The sequence below is a fragment of the Puma concolor genome, chromosome B3, assembly GCF_028749965.1.
Source record: "Puma concolor isolate L17-30 chromosome B3, mPumCon1.1.hap2, whole genome shotgun sequence".
Taxonomy (NCBI): Eukaryota; Metazoa; Chordata; class Mammalia; order Carnivora; family Felidae; genus Puma; species Puma concolor.
The window spans coordinates 1,950,672-1,971,515 of record NC_141672.1 but is presented as its reverse complement, the minus strand read 5'-3'; the positions used below and the strand labels follow the sequence as shown (position 1 = coordinate 1,971,515).

General features: G+C 58.0%; 1 protein-coding gene across 1 annotated transcript; it reads right to left on the bottom strand.

Annotated features, from left to right (window-relative positions):
• Window positions 1–542: 542 nt before the first annotated feature.
• CDCA4 (cell division cycle associated 4) lies at window positions 543–10,617 on the bottom strand. Its single transcript, XM_086708602.1, has 2 exons — window positions 10,495–10,617; window positions 543–2,970 (listed from the first exon to the last, which is right to left on the bottom strand). The coding sequence occupies exon 2, from the start codon at window positions 2,962–2,964 to the stop codon at window positions 2,281–2,283; it is 684 nt and encodes a 227-aa protein (XP_086564728.1). The 5' UTR covers window positions 2,965–2,970; window positions 10,495–10,617; the 3' UTR covers window positions 543–2,280.
• Window positions 10,618–20,844: the final 10,227 nt, after the last annotated feature.

Genomic DNA, 20,844 nt, shown 5'->3' with positions numbered 1-20,844 from the left:
CCATCTCTCCTGGGCTCAGCTGGGACGGTCTCTCATTGGCTGGGCTGTTGCCAGGGGAGGAGGAAATCTTCCTTCCTCCTGCTGGGAGAGTAACACAGTATCCACGAGCAAGGCGCATTTCTTCCCATTGGGTCTGCAGTGGGCAAGGAATGGTGGCCGTGAGAACACCCCCTGCTGGCCTCCTGACTCCATTCTAAACGAAGTTCCCTTACTAACTTTCACATTGCTTCAGGTTTATTGGCTATAAAACACATACACTGTTTTCCACGAGGCAAAAGTACTTTCAAAATCGGAAGGAAACAGCAACCCGTGGGATGTCGCATCCCACCACTGGCTCCTCCAAGGGCGCTGCCCTTGCTCCTGCCCAGGAACTGGGAGAGAGGAGGGGTGCTGAACCAGAAGCCTGTCTGCTCAGCAAGGTGAAAATGCTCCACCTCGTATCTAACACATATTAACACAAGCGAAATAGGTAATCCAGCCGAAAAAGATCTACTCAAGGATTATGCCGTGGCATAACGAAGCAGATAATAAACACACTTCCATTTTGTTTGTTGGATAGTTTTTTAATAAAGTGACGTATACACGACTGATATTAAAGAATGGTCCTACGCATGAGAGAAAACAAACGTTTTTGGCTAAGGGCTGGGTAAGGAAGAAAAAGCATGAGAAACAGCAACTGGGCAGGGGTGGGACAGGGTGAGCGCAGTCTTACTTGTAAACTAGTGAAAACCATACAGAAGGTCTGGCCACTCCCCGCGGCCAGGGCAGGTTCAGGGGTGCAGACACGGTACACCAGAGCCCACTTAAGTGGCACCGCCCCACCAACCCCACCATCAACTGCCCTCGGGACTGAGAAGCCATACATGGCAGGAGTCCAGACTTCCTTAGTTCTGGACTTAACCTGACTTAACCTTACGGTTCTGTCCCAGCACTAGTGTCACCCGGCACGCGGCAGACTCCGTGCACACCAGTGTGGCCAGTGTCGACCTTAAAATGAACGTCGGTTATTTTACCAGCAAACTAGGTTTATTCAGGAATAACAGAACTGCGACCTGGGAGAACCACAGGCAAGCCCAAGCAACCAACGGGAGGAACGTCACTCACGGAGAAAGGAGGGAGCCGGGAGGGCTGCTCTGAACCAAAGTCCACTGGAGAGAAGCGGGGTCCAGGGTGACGAGGGCTTCTCTCTGGCTGAGTGGTCGCGGGCCGGCAGCTTCTGGTGGGAGAGAAAATGTGCATCTTTTCCCGTGGGGGCTGGCACTGACTCCTTCCCGTTGAGGGGTCTTCTGTAGGGTCTGTGACCGGCAATTCTCGACGTCCGCAGGTGCGGCGCGAAAGCCCCCTTCTGGCCTCCTGACTCCCTTGGAGCGAGGTTCCCCTTGTTTAATGTTCACACCGGTCGGGGGACTCTCGACAGCGGCGGGGCACAGGGGAAGCCCAGTCGCGCTGGGAACACCGCACGGGAGGGGCCGCGAGGGTCGGATCCTCTGAAGGCACCGCCTGAGACCCCGCCCCGAGATCTCCGGTGGACAGGATGGGCCCTTCTCCAACACTTACATATAAATAGGCATAAATAAACCCCCCAGAATCCGCATGTGATTCTAACGAAGACACAGCCGGCGCAGAGGAGCCGATAAGGACACTGGAGACTAAGAGGCACTGCTCCGCCCGGCGAGGACGCGGAGAAGGTTCGCACCGACGTGAAGTGGAAATTCATGACACACGTGCGCTACACGGAGCTGCCCGAAGTTCCACCCAAAACAAAGTCCTTATTTAAACCTTAAACGATGAAACACACCAACTGCAACTGTTCAGGTTATAGGTTCCTAATGTAGCAGCAGAAAACGTTTATAGGAAAAATATACTTTGAATAGCTGACAAAATCTAAAAAAAGTATAAAAAGTTTAAAAAATAGATCTTAAGACAAAATATTGCCCCAAACATATAAAACTTAATTTAAAAAATGTCACCTATCTAAAATTACACAAGGCTGGACACCGAGCCGGGGACGGGCCCTGCACAGAGCTGTGGCGGGACGGAGGACAGAGGGGCCGGCACCCGGGGCGCCGGCGGGCGTCAGGCCGGCTCGGATGGCTAGCCCGAAGGAAACCGCCCAGCCCGTTGGAGGAGGACAGAGGGCACAGGGCAACGGGATGCTGTTCCGGAACGTTCTCCTCCTCGCAGACACACCAGGGGCCGAGCCCGCAGACGCCCAGGCCACGCGCCCCGGAGGCCGCAGGGGCCCCTCCGCCACGAGTCCCACCGGGCCTGGCTGCCCTCTCAGGTCTCCACCAGGATCTCCACCGCGTGCTCCAGCTCGCCCAGATCCGACCTGCAGGTGGAACTGGGGGACGCGGCGGCCGCGGGGGCGAAGGCGGGGAGCCCGGGGCCGGAGGGGGTGCCGCCCACCATGCCGGTCAGCACCGCGTCCAGGTCGTAGTAGGAGCTGTCCACGTCCGAAAACAGCTCTTCCACGGACCCGGGGGTTTTATTCTCCAGCGTTTCAAATATGTGATCCAGCGACTTCTGAAAGCCTCCTCTGCCCTCCCGGGAGCCGTCCAGTCCCCAGGGGCTGCTCTGCGGGCGCCTCGGGGCCTGTCCCGGGGCCGGGTCTGGCAGGGGGCCGTCTCCCTCGCCCTCCTGCTCCCGCCCCGAGCGGCACAGGATCTCCGTGGAGACGAGGCGGTCCAGGGGCGCCCGCCCTGCGGCCTGGGGCGCCACCACCCGCCAGGTCCCGTCCTGGGTCATCTCTTCCTGGATCTGCCGGACCGTGTTGGCTATGAGGACCGAGCGGCAGAGGTTGGGCTCGACCAGCATGTGGCACAGCTGGAGCTTGACGAGGGACATGTCCAAGAGCGACTGCCGCTGCAGGGTGTAGGAGGGGGCGGCCGGAACGCCCGCCACGCCCCCGTCCGCGTCCTCCGCGTCCTCCGCGCTCTTCCTCTTCAACCCTCGTGCGAACATCCTGCCCTGCGGAGAGCGAGGCGGGCCCCGATTAGCACGTGCCAGAGTCCCCCCCAGACACCCCCAGCCCCGACTCAGTCTGCAGTCGTCAAAGGTGGGCGTTCGGGCGGGGGCTGCCGCGGCCACCCCTTCCCCCCTCCGTGAGCGTCCTTAGGTACCTGCAGCACGGCCACGCCCGGCACCCTCTTTAAACAGCGAGAAGGTGCACCTCCAGATCATTTCTCCCCGAGGGCCTGTGTGTCTACAGTTACTCCCAAATAAAAAGCCTAAAACACTAAGTAACCCTAGCTTACCCCCCCACCCCCAGACTACTTTTCCCAGAACAGCAAACAGGTCGGACTTACCCACAGTCTCTGAAACTCTCTACCGTTTCCACCACAGCACCTGGCTCACACTTACTTGAATCGGCGGTTTGTAAACAAGTGAATTAAAGCGTTTACCACCAAAACACACGAAAGAGGTTTCACTCACTGCTGGTGGTACAGGAGTCAAGGTTTCTGTTGTGGCGGCAAATACAACTTTTACACAAGTTTTTTCTCTCATCACTTTTGTAAAAGTCACTTACTTAGAATGGATGAGTACACGGAGAATGAATGTAAGATTAGGTCAAACTACAAGATAACCTGTGAGGGGGCGGGGGGGGGGGGGGGAGAATTAAGTGTCCACGGTTCCTCTGTGGCAAACCACTGTATCTGTTCGGCTTTTTTTTTCTTCGAAAGAGAGGAGTGGGAGCAGGGGAGGGGGCAGAGAGAGAGAGGGGGAGACAGAGAATTGCAAGCAGGCTCTGTGCTGTCAGCGCAGAGCGCGAAGTGGGGCTCGAACTCACAAACCGCGAGATCGTGACCTGAGCCGAAATCAAGAGTCGGATGCTTAACCAAGCGAGCCAGCCAGGTGCCCCCCGCCCCCCACGTTTAGCTTTTAGTCCTCTTTCCAACCAACTCTAAAATCCCAAACCTGGATGACAACCGATTTGATTCAGGGCCCAACAAAACTCACTCAAGTGGCCCGAGCTACCACCAGGACTCTGGGCTGCCTCTCCTGCTGGCCCTACACGGCAAGGGTGAGCACCACTACGGGGGCAGCCGGGAGCAGAGACCCACAGCTCGCAGAGCTCAAGGCGCCACATCGAGCACCCGGCTCCCTGGGGGCCCACCTCCCTCTCCTCAGGGGTCCTCTGCAAGCCCGAGACACAAGTTTGTGAGCTGTCGGTCCAGCAGGGGCCTCTCACGCCCAGGCTGGACTCGGGGCCAGCCTCACCGGGACGGTCAACAGCGGCCGGCCGCAGACCGAGCTAGACACACATCACAGCAGGAACCGCCCAGAGAGAGCCCTTATTCATGCCTGCTCCGAAAGACCGTATGCTGAGGACGGTTGCTAGATCCATCCAGGACCCCAACCCTTCCCTGTAGCAACCAGCTAAGAAAACAAAGACAAACTCACTAAAACGGAGAGGCTGGAAGGGGGAGCCAGGACCACTCACTGCCCGATCCCGGGAAGAATCGCCAGTTATAGGCCCCGCAGGGAAATGAGCCCACTGCCTCCCCCACAAGGACCTGAGCACCCGTGCCACTCAGGCAAAGAGAAAGCCACCACCCTGAACTCCTGCTTTTCTCCTCCTCCTCCTTTCCTCCAAACTACCTCCTCACTCTCCTTTGTTGGGTCTGCCTATGGCTTCGAAAAAGCTTGCTTGTCCTGTTAACTTTAAAAATAAAACTTCCAGGACACCTGGGTGGCTCAACCAGTTAAGGGTCTCTCTTTTTTAATGTTCACTCATTTTTGAGAGAGCGTGCGTGAGCGGGGGAGAGGCAAAGAGAGCAGGAGACACAGAATCCGAAGCAGGCTGCAGGCTCTGAGTTCTCAGCACAGAGCCTGATGCGAGGCTCAAACCCACGAACGGTGAGATCATGACCAGACCCGACGTCAGATGCCCAACCGACTAAGCCACCCAGGCGTCCCAAAGGTCTGACTCTTGATCTTGGCTCCGCTCGTGAGATTGAGCCAAGTCAGGCTCTGTGCTGGGCATGTAGCCTAATAGTCCCTCTCTCTCTGCCCTTCTCTTGCTTGCACACGCTTTCTCAAAACCAACCAAACAAAAAACAACAACAGCAAAAAACCTGCTAGTTATTTCACCAGCAAAAGATGGGCGTATTTGGGAATAACAAAATTTCAACTGGTATTTTTTTTTAAGGGGGGGTGGGGAGAAGAGGCTAGGGAATGGGGCTATTGTAAACAAAGTCTATTGGAATAAACTGGGAATTCGAAGTATAGAGGCCTCTCATTGGCTGAGCTGTGACCATCTCTCATTGGCTGAGCTGGGACGGCCTCTCATTGGCTGGGCTGTAACCATCTCTCATTGGCTGGGCGGTTGCCGGGGGAGGAGGAAACCTTCTTTTCTCCTGCTGGGACACTAATAGGTAGTACCGGTGTGCAAGGTGCATCTCTTCCTGTTGGGTCTGCAGTGGCAGTGACTGTGAGAGCTCCCCTGCCCACCTCCGGATGCCATTTGAAACGGTGTTTCCTTCTACTATTTTTCACACCTGGAACTGCTACTCTGTTATTCCCAAATACACCCATTTTTGCTGGTAAAATAACTGACTTATTTTTAAGGCTAACACAGCCCAGGAAGTCAGACTTCTATCTCCAGTGACAGGCCAGGAAGCCAATGACTTCTGTCACAGTCGCCCCAAGGAAAGGACTTCAATAACTGAGGGCTTCCCTAATATTTGTCCCCACTTCCTAGAAAGGCCAAACGTGCTCCCCATAAAACCACCAGGGCTCCTTGCTCCCTCAGCCTGCAGGCCCACCGGGCCCCGGAACCCTGTTCCAGGAGGCAGTGCTGCCACTCGGCCGTCTGTAGCCAAGTGCAGCTACCCGAGTAGCTGCAAGCCAGGCAGTGACCCACTCCCTGGCTGCAACTGCGTCCAGTAAACAGCTTTTGCTCTTCTCACATGGGTGCCTCCATTTGTCTCCGCAGCTCACTGTCGACAGTTGAGGAGAGTATCAGAAAGCACAAGACAGGGGGCCTGGGCAGCTCAGTCAGTTAAGTGTCCGACTTTAGCTCAGGTCATGATCTCACCGTCTGTGGGTCAAGCCCCGCATCTGGCCGTGTGCTGACAGCTCGGAGCCTGGAGCCTGCTTTGGATGCTGTGTCCCTCTCTCTGCCCCTCCCCTGCTCATGCTCTCTCTCAAAAATAAACAAACGTTAAAAAAAAAAAAGAAGAAAACAAGACAAAAACCACCCTGGCCCTGCCCCTCAGAACCAGTTGTCACGCAGGTTCTTAGCATCGCCCTAAGCACATTCTTCTCTGTGCATCTGAGAGCTCGTTGCGAGTTCTGCTTTCCTGCTGGTCACATTTTCCACGTCGTGTAAAGGTTTACCATCACCTCCGACGGCTGTGCGTTGCTATGAAGAACAGAGCCTTGTTCCCTGACATTCACACTGCTCACAGTGATGCTGGGCTCTAACCCTGGATGTTGGTATTTGTAGCACTTGATTCCGGAGTTTCTACGAGGGCTTAAAAAGGTAGGGGCAGTTGTAAGGCTCATGATGGACGTTATCCAGCCGCTCTCTGGGAAGGCTGAGTCAGTTCACCCTCCACCAGGTTTTTCTGTATGGTCCTTTCACAATCGCTGGAAGCTCCCCTCCACCTTGCCCATTATCCCGGCTCCTCCTCCGTGCCTCTGCCATTACCCTGTGTCACCACCCCAGACGTAAACATTATTTTCAGATTCAAAATAAGCACGTCGAATGGGTAAACTGTGGTGTGTCTGACAACAGAACGCTCCCCAGCAACAAAATCCACACTCGTCTACGCAACAGCAAGGACGGGCCTCAAACGCTATGCCCAATCACAAAGCAAGACCAAAGAAACAGGTACCATACGACTCCATTCAGATGAACTTCTGGAAAAAGGAAAGCTAACCTAAGGTGCAAATAGCAGAGGGGCTGCCAGTGGAGGAGATGGGATCATCCAGAACTCTCCAGGACGACGGAAATGCACCCTGTCCAGACAGGAGAATGGCATTCGTCAGATTCACTGAGCAGCACAAGTAATAACTGTTCATTTCACCGTCTTAAGCGATGGCTTGATAAAGAAAAACACGTAAACGAGTTGACGGGGGCAGGCTACGTTAATGTGAATCCAAGCCATCTTAGACACTGCCTCCCGTGTATCACTAAGTGTCTGGATCAGCATGCCGGGACCAGTATGTGCTCAGAGTCACTCGAATTACTGGCTTCAAATGGGCCAAATCCTGAGCAACTGTTAGGTTTTGTTATACTCCGTACAAGAAAATGCTGGCAGACTTGCGACTTGAGAAGGACTTCGAGGGCAGCACATACAACCACAAGAGCCACTGGGCTGCCACCAGAGCCTGTGTCAGGGCGATGCGTCAGGCCGAGCCCAGAAGGTGGCCGGTGAGACTCACCCTTCTACGTTTGTGTCTGGGACACAGCACACAATATGGTTCTGAAGGCAGTGGAGGTGAGCACACAGATCCCCCGGCTGGACTGGTCCAAGCCCAGCTTCTTGGGCAGCCCATGACTATGGCCTGGGGCGCCTGACCCTTTGAACACAGGACACGAGACCCCAGACTTCCCAGGCTGTCCTAACTGCAGAGCCTGACTCACCATTAAGTTCCGAACAAGAGAGTACAGTGAAACCTTGCACCGCGAGTAACTTGTTCTGCAAGACCAGTAAACATTTCGAATAAATTTTAACTTGATACACGAGCGGCGCCCTGTGATATGAGCAGTACGTGTTGCCAGATGTCACATGATCACAACTAGCCAATAGTTCTCTCTCTCTCTTGCTCACTCGCTGTGGGATTGTGGGTGATCATCTCCCATGCTCAGATGCTCGGTCTCAGGCCACGGTGTTTGGAAGAAATCAGTGACTTTTCAGGACATTGGAAGGTGCCCACAACTGGCACTTGTGTATTTTTGTCACTTCAAAGCACCTCTGGACCGTCCTTTGCTTTTCCATCCAAGAGGGAGCTCAGGAATGCTTTGCTTCATTCTAGGTCATCGGGCAGGTTCTTTATTGAAGTTGCACGGAAGATTCCATGGAGCCAACAGAGAGCAGTGATTCCGTCAGTGATAAAAGTCATCCTACACAGCAACCCTCCTCTCTTGTGCCCCTCACACCAGCCAGGAGGGTTTTCAAAGGGCAGGTTAATTTAGCTTTGTAATCTGCATTTTATTATGTTGTATTACAGCACCGTAACCATTTTTATATGAATATATTTGGGTTGTACAACGAATCATCTGAGTTTCCGGTATTTCTTATGGGGAAATTCGCTTTGCTATGCAGGTGCTTTGGATAACAAGCATGTTTCCAGAACAAACCTCCGTATTACACACCTCCGTCCACTCCAGACAGCCAGAAGGTCCTGCTGAGTCACACCCCATCAACTCCTCAGGGTCAATGGTGTTTTGCTCAAACCCTCCTGAGCCATGGACAAGCAGGCCAGCAGTGTCAACCCCGTGGTCAAGGCACAGCAGCCTCCAGAACAAGGGGTGACCAACAGAAAAACTGAAGACGACAGAGTGGTTCCATGTGGCAGGTGGAGCCAGGGAGGGGTCCTGTGTCCGCCCAATCAGGGCCCCCTCCCCAAGACAAAGGGGAGCCTGGCCTGGTGGACCCCTCACCCTTCCTGGCCAGCGGCCTCTCCTGCAGCTGCTCTCACAACGTGTGGCCAGCAATCTCGAGGCCGGTGGAAAATGCAGATCCCCAGACTCCGAGCAGAAGAGCTGGGGCAGCAGGGGACAGACTGCTGAGACCTGCTCAGACCTGACCCTTCACCACGACCTTCAGCTCATGGCACTCAGGTTTTTCCGGCAGACCAACATGAACTCTCAGTTTCTGGCACACGATCAGACTGTCTTTGAAATACCTCACCAGAGGAAAATGGGACGACACAGCAAGCAAAGTCCTGAGGAGCGCTGCTTGGGAGTCCAGCCGTGGGTTCATCATCACCGTCCGAGACTTTCCTTCAGCAATTACTAACAAGTGAATTTCGGGGACTTTTGCGACTTGGAATGATACACAGATTCCCTCTACATGGAGTATGTCCCATTAGCAAGCTGAAAAAAAAACTTCCCAGCCCTCTTCCCAGGATAAAACCTGCCATTCTACCTAGAAAAAAGTCATAACTGACTTTTTATTCTGAACTTCAACTTCAATTGTAAAACGTGCCAAAACTTGAAAATAAAAGAGTAGTTATATGCAGGAAGTTTATAAGACATCAAACTTAATTTTGTGAACAGGCAATTTCTTTCTTGTTTTAAAACAACAGTTAGCTCGGTCCTGCTGTCCTGTGCATGCGACATAAAGGCCACCAGAGGAGGAAACAGTTGGGAAACCCTGGATTTGGACCAGCGCATCTCCTGGCAAACTGTGGTTACCTGGTAACCTGGTAACCTTTTCCTGGCGATCCTATTTCGCAGACAACAGGCTTTCAGAGAGGTGGACTCGAGCTTGCCTTTGACCAGTGGAAGAGTTTCTGATCCCTTTCCTAGTCCCAGCACCACCCCACACACCTGAGTGCCACCGCAGGCAGCCACAAGGAGCCGACTGAAAAGAGTTTCCCAACCGGGGTCTGGGAACCTTCCTCTTCCCACATCCCACCCCGCCCTTCCCCGATGCCCGCCTCCACTGCCCACGCAGCTAGAGCTGGATAGCACAGGGGGCAGGCGCCATCAGCTCCTTGAAACTCCCCTGCCAGCTTTAAGAGAAGCTGGGTCTGCTACAGAACGGGGGGGGCAGAAGCCATTGCGAAATATCCCCAACGTTCCTTTCTCAAGCAAGTCAAACCCAGAAACAAAGGAAAAGAAGTGAAAGTGGACCCTCCCTTGCTGCGGCGGACCTCGCTACCCTCCAGGGCTCCAGAGCGTGGTGCCCCGGCTGGGCCATCCTGGAAGGGCATCAGATTACTAGCGGAACTCGTGCTGCCCAGAGGACTTGGGATGAGGCACCAGCACTGCGCGGCCAGCCACCCACTCACTCCGTGAGGAAGGCGGGCTAGGAGGAAACCCAGGAGCGCGGGCATCCCGCACCACCGGGGAAGGGGCGAAAGATGAGCACGGACGAGGGCGAGGAGGGGAGCGCGGGGACTCTGACCAGGGCTGCAAACTCAAGTCGGCCGGGCTCCCCGCGCGGACCCTTCCCAAGTCCAAGGCAGGAAGGCAGTGGGGGCTGCCCTCGGAGGCCGCACCGCCCCAGCGGCCCCGCCGACCCCGCTTCGCGCTTCCCCTCTTAAAAAGCCCGCAGCGTGATGAGAGCCGGGGAGGGGGGGGGGCGCAGGCAGTACTTTCGGACGCCAGTAGCGCAGGGCAGCCGGCACGAGGGGGGATTCCCAGGTGGCGGACGGCCCTCCGGGCGGACGGGCGGGGGGAGCCGGCGGCCCGCGTCGCGCCCCCTCCCCGCCCCCGCGACCCCGGCCTCCCCCCGGGGGCCCGCAGCCCCCACCCCGGGCGCCCAGGCCCGCCCGCCGCCGCACAAAGCCCGCCGCCCGCGCCGAGACGCTCACCTGGCCGCCGCCTTCCGCGCCCGCGCCCGCCGCCGAGGGAGGGGCGGGGCGGGGCCGGCGGGGCGGGGCCGGGCGGGGCCTCTCCGCGCCCACAAAGGGTCGCCATGGCGCCGGCCGCCCCGCCCGCCGATTGGCCGAGTGCGGGGGCGGGGCCTCCTGTTCAAACCGCGGGCGGGGCCCGGCGCGCGAGTTCCCGCGCGGCCGCGTTGGCCGTTGGGGGCCCGCGTCCTGGCCGCCCCGCCCCCGTCCGCTCCCAGGTCTCCGCGCGCGGCCCCAGCGCGCCGGCGCAGGGCCTTCGGGGCGGGGCGTGGCGGGAGAAGACTGGGACTGGAGGGGAGGGTGAGGGGAGTCGGAGCAGTGGGCCTGAGAAGGGGGGGACGGGAGGGTTGGGTGGGAGGAGTCAGAGCCGTGGGCTGGAAGGGGAGGGGAGGAGAGGGTGGGGGGAGTCAGAGCTGTGGCCTAGAGGGGGGATGGGAGAGGAAGGATGTGGAAGCTGGGGGGAGTCAGAGCTGTGGGCTGGGAGGGGAGGGAAGGGGGGGAGTCAGAGCTGTGGGCTGGAGGGGGGCGATGGGAGGGTAGGAGGGGAAGCTGGGGGGAGTCAGAGCTGTGGGAGGAGGGGGGAGCAGCAAGGGGCAGCAGCTACCCCCCCCCCCCAGCCCAGGTCACTGTAGGAACTTCCCGGGTTTCATGTAAGAAGTGAAACCATGAAAGTCCAAAGCAGGGGAGGTTTTTAAAAAATTTCTCAGGGGAAAAGGTAAATAGAGGAGCAAATCCTGACTGTTAATTCAACCAACATTGCTCTTGTGCAGGCCAGGGCTGCAGTTACAGGCAGCAAAAGCCCTTCTGGGTCTGCTGTGTCACGTGATGGGGGGGTGGCTGTGAGTGTGGTGCCCCTCATGCTGTCAGGAAAAGCCAAGGTGAGGTGGGCACCCTAGGCACACGGGCCTCCGGGAAAAAGGGGGCATGGAAGAGGGAAGGATTCCGGGCTGGAGAGGAAGGGAGTTGAAGGGAGGGGGTGAGCTGGAGATCACTGGAGGGTTGTGCAGAAGAGGGGCAGGTTCTGAGGGGGGCCGGGAGAGCATCGCTGTGGAGAACGCATCTGGGAGGGGGAGAGGGGAGATGTAGGGAGGCCACTTAGAGTACGGCAGCCCTGGGGTGGGGGGACTATGGGCTGTGACCAGTGTGACTGCACACATTTAAAATGTCGTTTTGTCAAACAGTGGAAAAGCTAGGGGGAGATTTTGCTCCTAGCCATATGCCACGCGCCCCTTAACACACGTGAAAGCAAGGTGGACGGACCAATAGAAAGTGGGCACAGTTCAGTGCCTAACTGGTGAAGAGGCCGGTGCTGGGCCTCAGAATACGAGCCGAGCATATGCGACTACCCTAGATGCCGTTCGTGCTATCAGATGGGCAAAAATCCAACATCTCTGGAGTAAGGGTATCCAGAGCCACCACTCTTTTTCACCCAGCGTGATCAGCGTTACATGAAAACAGGCAGAGCTAGACACAAAACCAAAAAATGAGGGAAAAACAAGGTAAAAAAAAAAAACAAACAAAAACGCCCACATAATACTAACAGACTCACGGGTGATCCTGATACTGGAATTGTCAGAGGTTTAAAAACGGCACTCATTTTCTGCATGAGAATTAAAGACAAGGAGAACTAGGATGTATTAAGAGGACCCCAATGGAAGACGTAGCAGCAATCTTACACGAAGCGTTCTGGAGAATCAGGAAGTCTTCCCACCGAGAGGGCTGACATCGCCCCGATGCTAAAGCTTGAAAGGGTGGGGGTGGCAAGAGGGAGGAAGCACAGGCCGAGCCCTCGTCAACTTCCAACCAAAACGTCAGCAACTCCAGCCCTGTGAGAAGACGACCATCACAGCCACGTTAGGGTCATTCCGGCGGACAGAAGGTTAACGTTCCAAACCAACCAAAACAATTCCCGACGTTAATAAAACGCAAGAAGAAAAACAGCTGAAAAATCTCCATAGGTGGAGAAGAATCACCTGATGACATGAGCCCACATCCGTGATAAGACACGTAGCAAACTAAATATACAAGTGCAAGGTTAGGAGCAGTGCACAATGTCACCCTCACTTCCGACATGCGCTGCAAGTTGGGGGCCGCCAGGACGACCCCCAGTTCAATAATTCAGTACAAAGACTCACCGAACCGGTTGAAAGCTTACAGTGTGGTCTATTACTGAAAGTGTGCCCATTAAACTCCCGCAGGGGAAGAAGTTCATGGGGCACGGACCAGGAGGGCCCCACGCCTGGGGCTTCCACACCAAGTGACCCGAGGCCCCCTCCCTGTATTCTGCTCTGCGGTGTGGTCCCTGCACCCCCTCTCCAACACTTGCCACCGCAGGCAGGACAGCCCAGGGGTTTCAGGATCACCTCCCAGGACCCGGGGCAAAGAACAGACCCCTCCTTGGGCAAGGCCCATATTTCTGCTACACAGCAAGGGGGCTCACTCCATCGAAGTGAAGTGCATTTACAAGAACCTACAGGCAGTGCCGCGGTGACTAGTGAAACAGTGAAAGCTTCCTCCTGGGATCAGGAGTTAGGGGCGGATTTCTGCTCCCACACTTATACCGGACATTGTGCGGGGAGGGGGGCTGGGGGTGGCAAATAGACGAGGAAAAGGATTTGCAAAGAACTGGAGTCATTATTCCCAGAAGATCGGTTTTCGAATGTAGAAAATCCACAGAACCTCATCTTAGCCTGGAGCGCTGCCGAAACCAGAGACCCCAGACTGGGGACTGAGACCCTCGTGATTTGCGTTCTCACAGTTCTGGAGTTCGGAAGGCCAAGGGGAGCGTTCGGCCATCCAGGTTTGGTTTCTGGTGTCCACAACGGGACAGGAGTGCCCGGAAGGTGACTGGAAGGAAGCGAGGGAGAGCTTTTCCTGTGCTGAAGCCAGCAGCCCTGCCTTCCCAGCTCTTTTAACCTTAATTACCTCCTAAAAGCCCTGCCTCCAAAGACCGTCACACTGGGGGCCAGGACTTGGACAGCCCTCACTTGGTTTCGTGGACACTGACAAGTTGATTCTAAAATCTGTATGGAAAGGCAAAGGGCCAGGGACGGACAGCCAGGAGGTCGTGGAGAAGGGCGGCCACACTGTGAGCTGGGACGGCCGCTCCGGAGAACCGTGGGACAGACACCCGTTCGCAAAAACACTTGTACCCGAATGCCCATAGAAGGGACTCTCCATTACAGCCCCAAAGGGAAAACAACCCAAGCGCCCCCAGCAGGAGAAGGCATGAGGGGCGGGGCCCGCACCACCAGGCCACACCGCCAGCTAAGCCGTCACTGCCCAGGGCAGCATGGATGGGTCTCAGCACAGAACATTGAGAGAAAGAAGCCAGACTGCAGAGCGCACGCCCATTCCACAGATGGGAAGTTCAGATCAAGTGGAGCTATTCTGAGGAAGGGGACAGTGGGCTTGGGGGAGGCCCCGGGGAGATTTCTGGGACCCCGAGACTGTCCATACTTGGTCTGAGTGAAGGTGGCTAACGTTCGTTTGATACGGTCCCGTTGGGGACATTCTCTACTCGTGCTCCAATAAATAAGCCGATTAAGACGTCTAGGGCAGGGTCCACAGAGGCGGGCCCCAGCGGCCAACCCAGGCGATGCACTGGCCACGGGCCCAGGTCGGCTTCGAGCCTCATGTGTGCCTTTAATCCTGGGGACTCCTTACCACATGTGTGTCTGAGCCGGTCAAAGAATCCAGTCTCTTCTGTACTAAAGAAAACCGTGCATGTGGCTCTCCGGCCTCTTGCACAGCCCCTTCTACAGAGCCAGCCCTGCATATGTCCCGGCCACATCCAGGCAGAAAGAGAGGAGCCACAGCCCCTGCCTGTCCCCTCGCACTCTGGGACACCTGGGCTCGCCTGGGACCACGCTCTGGGGGGATCCACTTGTCGGCTCCTGTCTGGCAGGTAGATAGAGGTGGGGTGGGGGGGGTGACAAGCCCGGGCACAGAGGGGACTCCGAGGCTGTGAGCCGTGTGGCCCTGCCCCAGAGATGCTCCAGGCCCACCTGCTGGTGTGGACCCTCGCTGGACCCCAACCCTGACCCCCCACCCCCTTTCCCAGAATCTCTTGTCTGCTGCTGGAGGGGGTGGGGACTGGACAGGGGACACAAATGCTGCCAGCTAAAGTAGGTCAGGGGGTTTACCTCACCAGTCCGGCCTCATCGCCCAGCCCTCTGGACGCGGCCACACTTACACTTACACTTCAAGGAGTCAGCTGGATGTCGACATCGGGAACGTTGCTGCCGGCATCAGTGTGTCACTTGTGAACCTTTCCTACGAGGCGTCCTCAGGTGGGCAGAATCCTGGAAGTTTCCTTGTTGTACTCTGTTGTTTACGAAAATGAGAACAAAGAAAAAGGGTGACATTAAGAAATGCTTTCCTTTATGTCGTTTGGTTTTGTGCTGCTCAGAGCCGCCCTCATCACAGACGGGCTGGATGTGCCGCAGGGACAGAAATCCGCCCAACTCTCTGGGGCTGCAAGGGAAGGGGGCAGCGGGTGAGCCGGGCCCAGGGAGCCCAGGTGGACAGGAAGCGCGTCTGCCTTCGGCCCCTCGTCTCCTCCCCGCACGCCCAGCCCCGGCCAGCGCCACTCCTCTGCCTGGGTCTCTGGCCGGGGACCGTGCTGTTCTCTGCCCGTGCAGACCCCACCCCCAGCTCCCCAGCCTCTGTGTTCCCGACCAGGCGAACAGCCCAGACCCCCTCGGTGCCCAGGGAGACGGTCGGCGGGGGCCGGACATCTCCCTTGAGGCCACCGGCACCAGCCGAGCAGGGGAACCCTCCCCTCTGTGTGGGTCCAGGCCTCAGGGGCAGGCAGAGGGTCATGGACCGGCACCCTGAAAATGCCCCTGGCAGCCCGTCCCCCCAGCATAACCTTGGGGTGCACACAGGCCACACGGTGCCTGAACTCACAGATGCCACCAGACCCTCGGGGTCCCCTCTGCCCACCCGCTCCCCCCCCACACCTCTGAGGCTTGCCTCTCCACGCATGACCTCCAAGGGTGAGCCCTGGAGGTGGGCATCCTCGGAGGGCTGGGACTTGACTTTGTTAAAGGGGCCCTCGGTATGCCCACGTGCCCCCGTCACCATCCGTGTCAGCCACTGGGTGGCCCCATCCCGGGGACCCCTAGAGGCCTGTTGGCCCACCTGCCTGCTTTTCCTCTGGGCCTCCCTGGGCCCCCCCTGCAGAACCCCATCTCTGGTTCCTCCTCTCCTCCCCCCTCCAGACGTTGCAGTGTCCCAGGGCCCAGTCCTCAAACCACTTCTGTCTACACCCTACACGTCTGAAATGGAAGTCTGCCTCCCCCACCCAAAGCATCCTGTTCCCTTTACTGGTTCAATCAGCTGCTCACCACTCCGCCAAAGACCTTGGGGTCCTCCCGACGCCTCTCTTTTGCTCATGTCTGCCTCCAATCTGCAGCCCTCGGTCTGCCCACGGCCGCCGCCTGGCTCGGACCCGTGCCAGGACCCTCCAACCACCCCGGAGAGCCCACTCCCACAAATCAGCCGTGTCTTCGCACTCCGCTCGCTTTTTCCTCCTTCCCTTTCCCGCCGTGGGGACCAGCCTTTGCCTGTTGGGGACCGCACAGGAAAATCCCCGAACGAATGGAGAAGGGCGTCGACGCAGCTCAGCCCAGCGCTGGGGTGCCGGGAAGGTGGAGAGAGCAGAGGACACTCAGCTTAACATACGGGTCTGCACGCGGGTTTGTGGACACACGCACAGATCTTCCCGCTCTGGCAACGGTGCCGCCTGGTGACAGCCAGCAGGCGTCCCTGGGCCCGGCTCTCACTCGCACCGCTCTCCGCTGAGAGGAGCTGGGGCCCCTCCGGGAAAAGGCTGAGCTGAGTGAGCTCGGCATCTTGCACCAGAAGGTAAGGAAGTGCCTAAACAAAACGACGTGTCCAAAGGACGCAGGATCCCACTGAAAGTGGCGGACGGCAGGCCCTCGAGTAGGACAGCAGCCCAGAGTCCGTGCTGACATCAGTCCAGATGTAAGAAGGTACACCCCCAAGAGGCAGGGGAACCCCAGCCTCGTCAAAGAAATCACAAGCGCTGTCCCTATGAACTGCTTCGTAACTACTTACTAATTAGCTGCTTACTAATGAGTGCAACTACTTACTAATTAATTACTTACTAATGAGTGCAAGGTGCTCAGCAGTTATCTTCACAGGGAGGGGTCTTGGCAGGTGTTATCTCACCCAAGTGGCGAGACCTCACGCGAGCGGTGCTGGCTGGCTGGGCACTCAGGGCCTCCGGCAGGCGGGACGTGAGGAGGAGGACACAGCCTCGCCTCCCAGGGGGCCCCACAGAAATACAGAAAGCACAGGACACAGACACAGCTAAGGAAGGGGGCATTCTGCAGAGACACGGGCAGCATGTCAAGATGGGGGGGGATGTTAGATCAGTGGTGATGTCCTGATTTTTCAGACTGCACTACGCTTATGCAGGAGAGACTCCTTATTCTCAGACGGCGCAGGAATAAATAGTTGTATGGAAGGAGAGAGTGAATAATAAGGAAAATGCCATAAAATGTTGACAGTTGGGGAATCTAGGTAAGGAGAGAGAATATCCAGAATTTCTCAGTACTAAGTGTACCACTTTTCTGCAGATTGGAAGTTATTTCAAAACGGAGAATTGGATACAAGCAAAAACAATCCCACGTAGTTTCCACGGGTGCCTATGTAGGCAAGTCAATGCTTAGGAATAGTCTGGAGGAGTCTGCCAAGGTGCACAGCCCGTGATGATCTCAAGGGAGGAGAACAGGACTGGAGGTGGGGGGGGGGGGGGCGGACGAGCGTCAGCAGGGCCCGTGACACCCCAGCTGTCTGCACGGAGGTATCACAGGCAATTTGTGAGAGCAGACGTGGGTGTGAGAGCACAGGAAAGAAAATAGCATCCCTGTGAAATCGCAGAGAAGCCGAGGCGGGTGCCAGTGTGAGAGAGCAGAAGGAGAGGAGGTTTGGGTGGGGCGGCTGCCATGCCCTCTGAGGGGGGCAGGCCCCGGGCACAGAGCAGGGGGGTATTGCAGGACGACGTCACCGGCCCTGACGCGGCCAAGGAGTGGGATGGCAGGTGCGGGACACGGAGGCCCTCCCCTTGGTACGGGCTTTCTGGTTCCATGTCTTTGCCCACAGTCATAGAGTGACTGCAGCAGCTCCAGACCTTGCACCTGGCCTTGAAGCAGGTCCAGGGAAAGAGCCTTTCCTCCAGGAGGCAAACTGAGTTCCAGGCCCACCTCTCACTGGTCGAAATTGGATATGCGCCGTTCTGATGGCATCGGGCTGAGACTCAAAGGCTCTCTAGGTGTGGACATGAGCCAGGGTCTCCCTGATGCAAACGCTCTGACTCAGGAGCCATGGGGCTGGGTCCCTTCTGTATTTAAAAATTTTTTTTTCTTAATCTTTATTTATTTTTGAGAGAGAGACAGACTGCAAGTGGGGTGGAACAGAGAGGGAGGGGGACACAGAGTCCGAAGCAGGGTCCAGACTCTGAGCTGTCAGCACAGAGCCCGACGCGGGGCTCGAACTCATGGACCGCGAGATCATGACCTGAGCCGAAGTCAGATGCTCAACCGACTGAGCTACCCAGGTGCCCTTGGGTCCCTTCTGTGTTTAACAGGGCCCCTCAGTGATTTGGATGTAGGCTGACATTTAAGAAATCAGAGCCCACCCTGGGCCCAAACCCAGGGGCAAAAGGACAGGCAGGGCAGGGCTGCTCACCCCCAGGCTGGTCAGGAACGATCATGATGCAGGGAGGGGACTGTCTCCTGAGCAGCAACGGACAACGGGTGCCCTGCTGACCTCCCACCTGACGGCTCAGGGCTGAGGCTGCTGGGAGGCAGGTCCTGAGCTGCCAGGCCCCCTCTGCCGCCCGGTTGCCTCAAACCACACCGGACTGTGGCGGGTGGGGGGGGGGGTGCATCTGGGTTTCTCCCTGCCACGGCAGCCGAGGATCTCAGCCTCCCCCCACCCCCCTCTGAGCCATGGTGGCCCCAGACTGTCCCTTCAGGGGCTTTGGGGCCACAGTCTGATGCGTCTTTGTTTTTTTAAACTGCTTTATCGAGACATAATCACATACCATACAACATACCTCTCTGAGGGTACGGGTCAGTGGTTTCGCCACAGTCACAGGTATGTGCAACCAGCCCCCCAGGAAGAAGCCTGTCCCCTTCAGCTGTACCCCCCACCGCCCCTCCCAACTCTGAACCTGCTCTGTCCTCACAGATTTTCCCATTCTGCACATTTCAGAGAAGTGGAATCCTACTCCACGTGGCCTTTCGTGTCTGCTTCTGTCTCTCCGTGCTGTTCTTGAGGTCCGTCCGTGGCCCAGCTGCCGTCGGGGTCCGTCCAAGGCCGAGCTGCCCTCCGGTTCGTCCGCGGTGTCAGTATTTCACTCTTCTGGGCTCAGCCACGTCCCACCGGGGGATAGACCGCATTTTGCTGGCCTGTTTCCACCCTCCGGCCATCGCGAGTGTGCCCCGTGGACATCCGGGTGCGCGTCCCCGTGTGGACGGTGCCGTCAGCCTCGGGAGGCCCCAGGCGTGGTTCTGCCCGGCAGGGGGCGACGCCTGAGTAGCCGTTTGGGGGGCCGCCAGGCTGTTTCCGGGAGCAGCCGCCCCCTCTCCGTCCTGCCGGCCGTGTGCCAGGGCTGTGACTTCTGCGCGTGTGCACCAACACTCGTTACCGTGTGCCTCCGTGGTCCCGGTGGAGCCTGCGGAGGGGGCGCAGGGCGGGCGGCGGTGCCTCCCGGGGGGACTTGCTGCCGCCGCGCGCTGCCCTGGCGCCGAGTCTCTGCCCCGCTGGCCTCCACCCCCTCCCGGATCCGCGAGGGCGCCCCTCCCGGACCCCAGTCCAGAGCCCCACCCCTGCCCCTGGCTTGGGGACTGATGGCACTGTCAGTGATGGCGTGGCTGTCGTTCGTCGCCAGGGCTCAAGGCCACTGGTCGTTTCTCTCCTTAGGCCCAGCTCTGCGCGCAGGAGGCTTTCGGGGTCAGCAACCCCCCTCCGCCCAGGCGGCTGGGCTCCGCGGCCCCGTCCGTGGCCTCCTGCGCCTTCCTCCCTTAGAACAAGAGCGGGGCCAACGGGGCCGTGCTGCCCCCTGGTGCCCGCACGCGGCACCTGCAGGGGCCGCCGCGAACTTGGCACCTCCCATGACCCCAAGAACAGTGTCTAACCTACTTAGAGCATACACCCCGTGTCAGGCCAGCTTAAGCCAGGGACATACGTGATCTCAGTTAATGTCCCCAGCGGCCCTGCAGGCATTTCCCCAGTGAAGACTCCCTGTGCACCGCTCAGGAGAGCCTGCACGCACCCCTCCCAGGGGCAAGAGGCTTCGGGGTCGGGGACATGCCACCCCTTCTAGACCGACTGAGGACCGAGGGGCCCGGAACTCCCGGCTGCGCCCTTCCGGCCTGTCCTGCGGGGTCCACCCGGGGTGTGCACCTGTGGGCCACAGCCACCAGCAGTGCCCGGAGGGTGGGGTGGGCTGAGGAGGGGCCCCACCTGCACCTGACGTGCTGGTGTATTTGTCAGGGCAGGAACAGAGGGTGCCCGGTAGGTTGGTCCTATGTGAGGGTTCTGTGTGGGCTCCCCAGCTGGCACGGAGCTTGCCCACACACGTGGCCATCTGGCCCCCGTTGTCCCTCGAGGAACAAGAGGGGACTACTCAGGCACAGGCCGTGTCCAGGGAGCTGGGAAGGCCGTAGTGAGCAAACAGCGGGTGGCCCCATCTGGGGACACGCTTGAGGGAAAGAGCCTAGGAGTGAGGGTGGTGGGCTCCAGGTGAGGGGGGCGCCACCCTGCAAGGGTCTCAGGGCTCCCACCTGGGGCGCTGGCCTCGGGACTGTGAGGGTGGACCTCACTGCCGGCGTCTCTCCTCCCTCCGGTGCCCAAGGGAGCATTTCGTGGAGGGAACAGATGGAAGAGGGGAGAGGGGGACCCAGAGTGAATGGGTGAGGCAGTGGGAGGTGGGAGGGAGAGGGAGAGGGGGTTAGGGACTGGGGGGGCGAGTGGGGGAGTAAGTGGGGGGATGAGAAGGTGGAGGGTGGAGGGGAGTGGGGGGTAGGGTGAGTCGGGAAGATGAGGGGGCATGGTGGGGGGTGAGTGAAGGTCTCATGTTTGGATATCTGGTCTGCTCACCAGCACAGCCCCACTGCTCACCAGAGAAGTTTCTGGAAGCAGCACATGTCAGATGAAAACACGAGAGGTCTTCGGTCAGCGAGTGAGGACGACACTATCACTAATCTTCAAGGAGGGGAGCACGGCCAGGCGGACGGGACGGACCAGGCCAGCCCGTGCCCACCACGTCCCCAG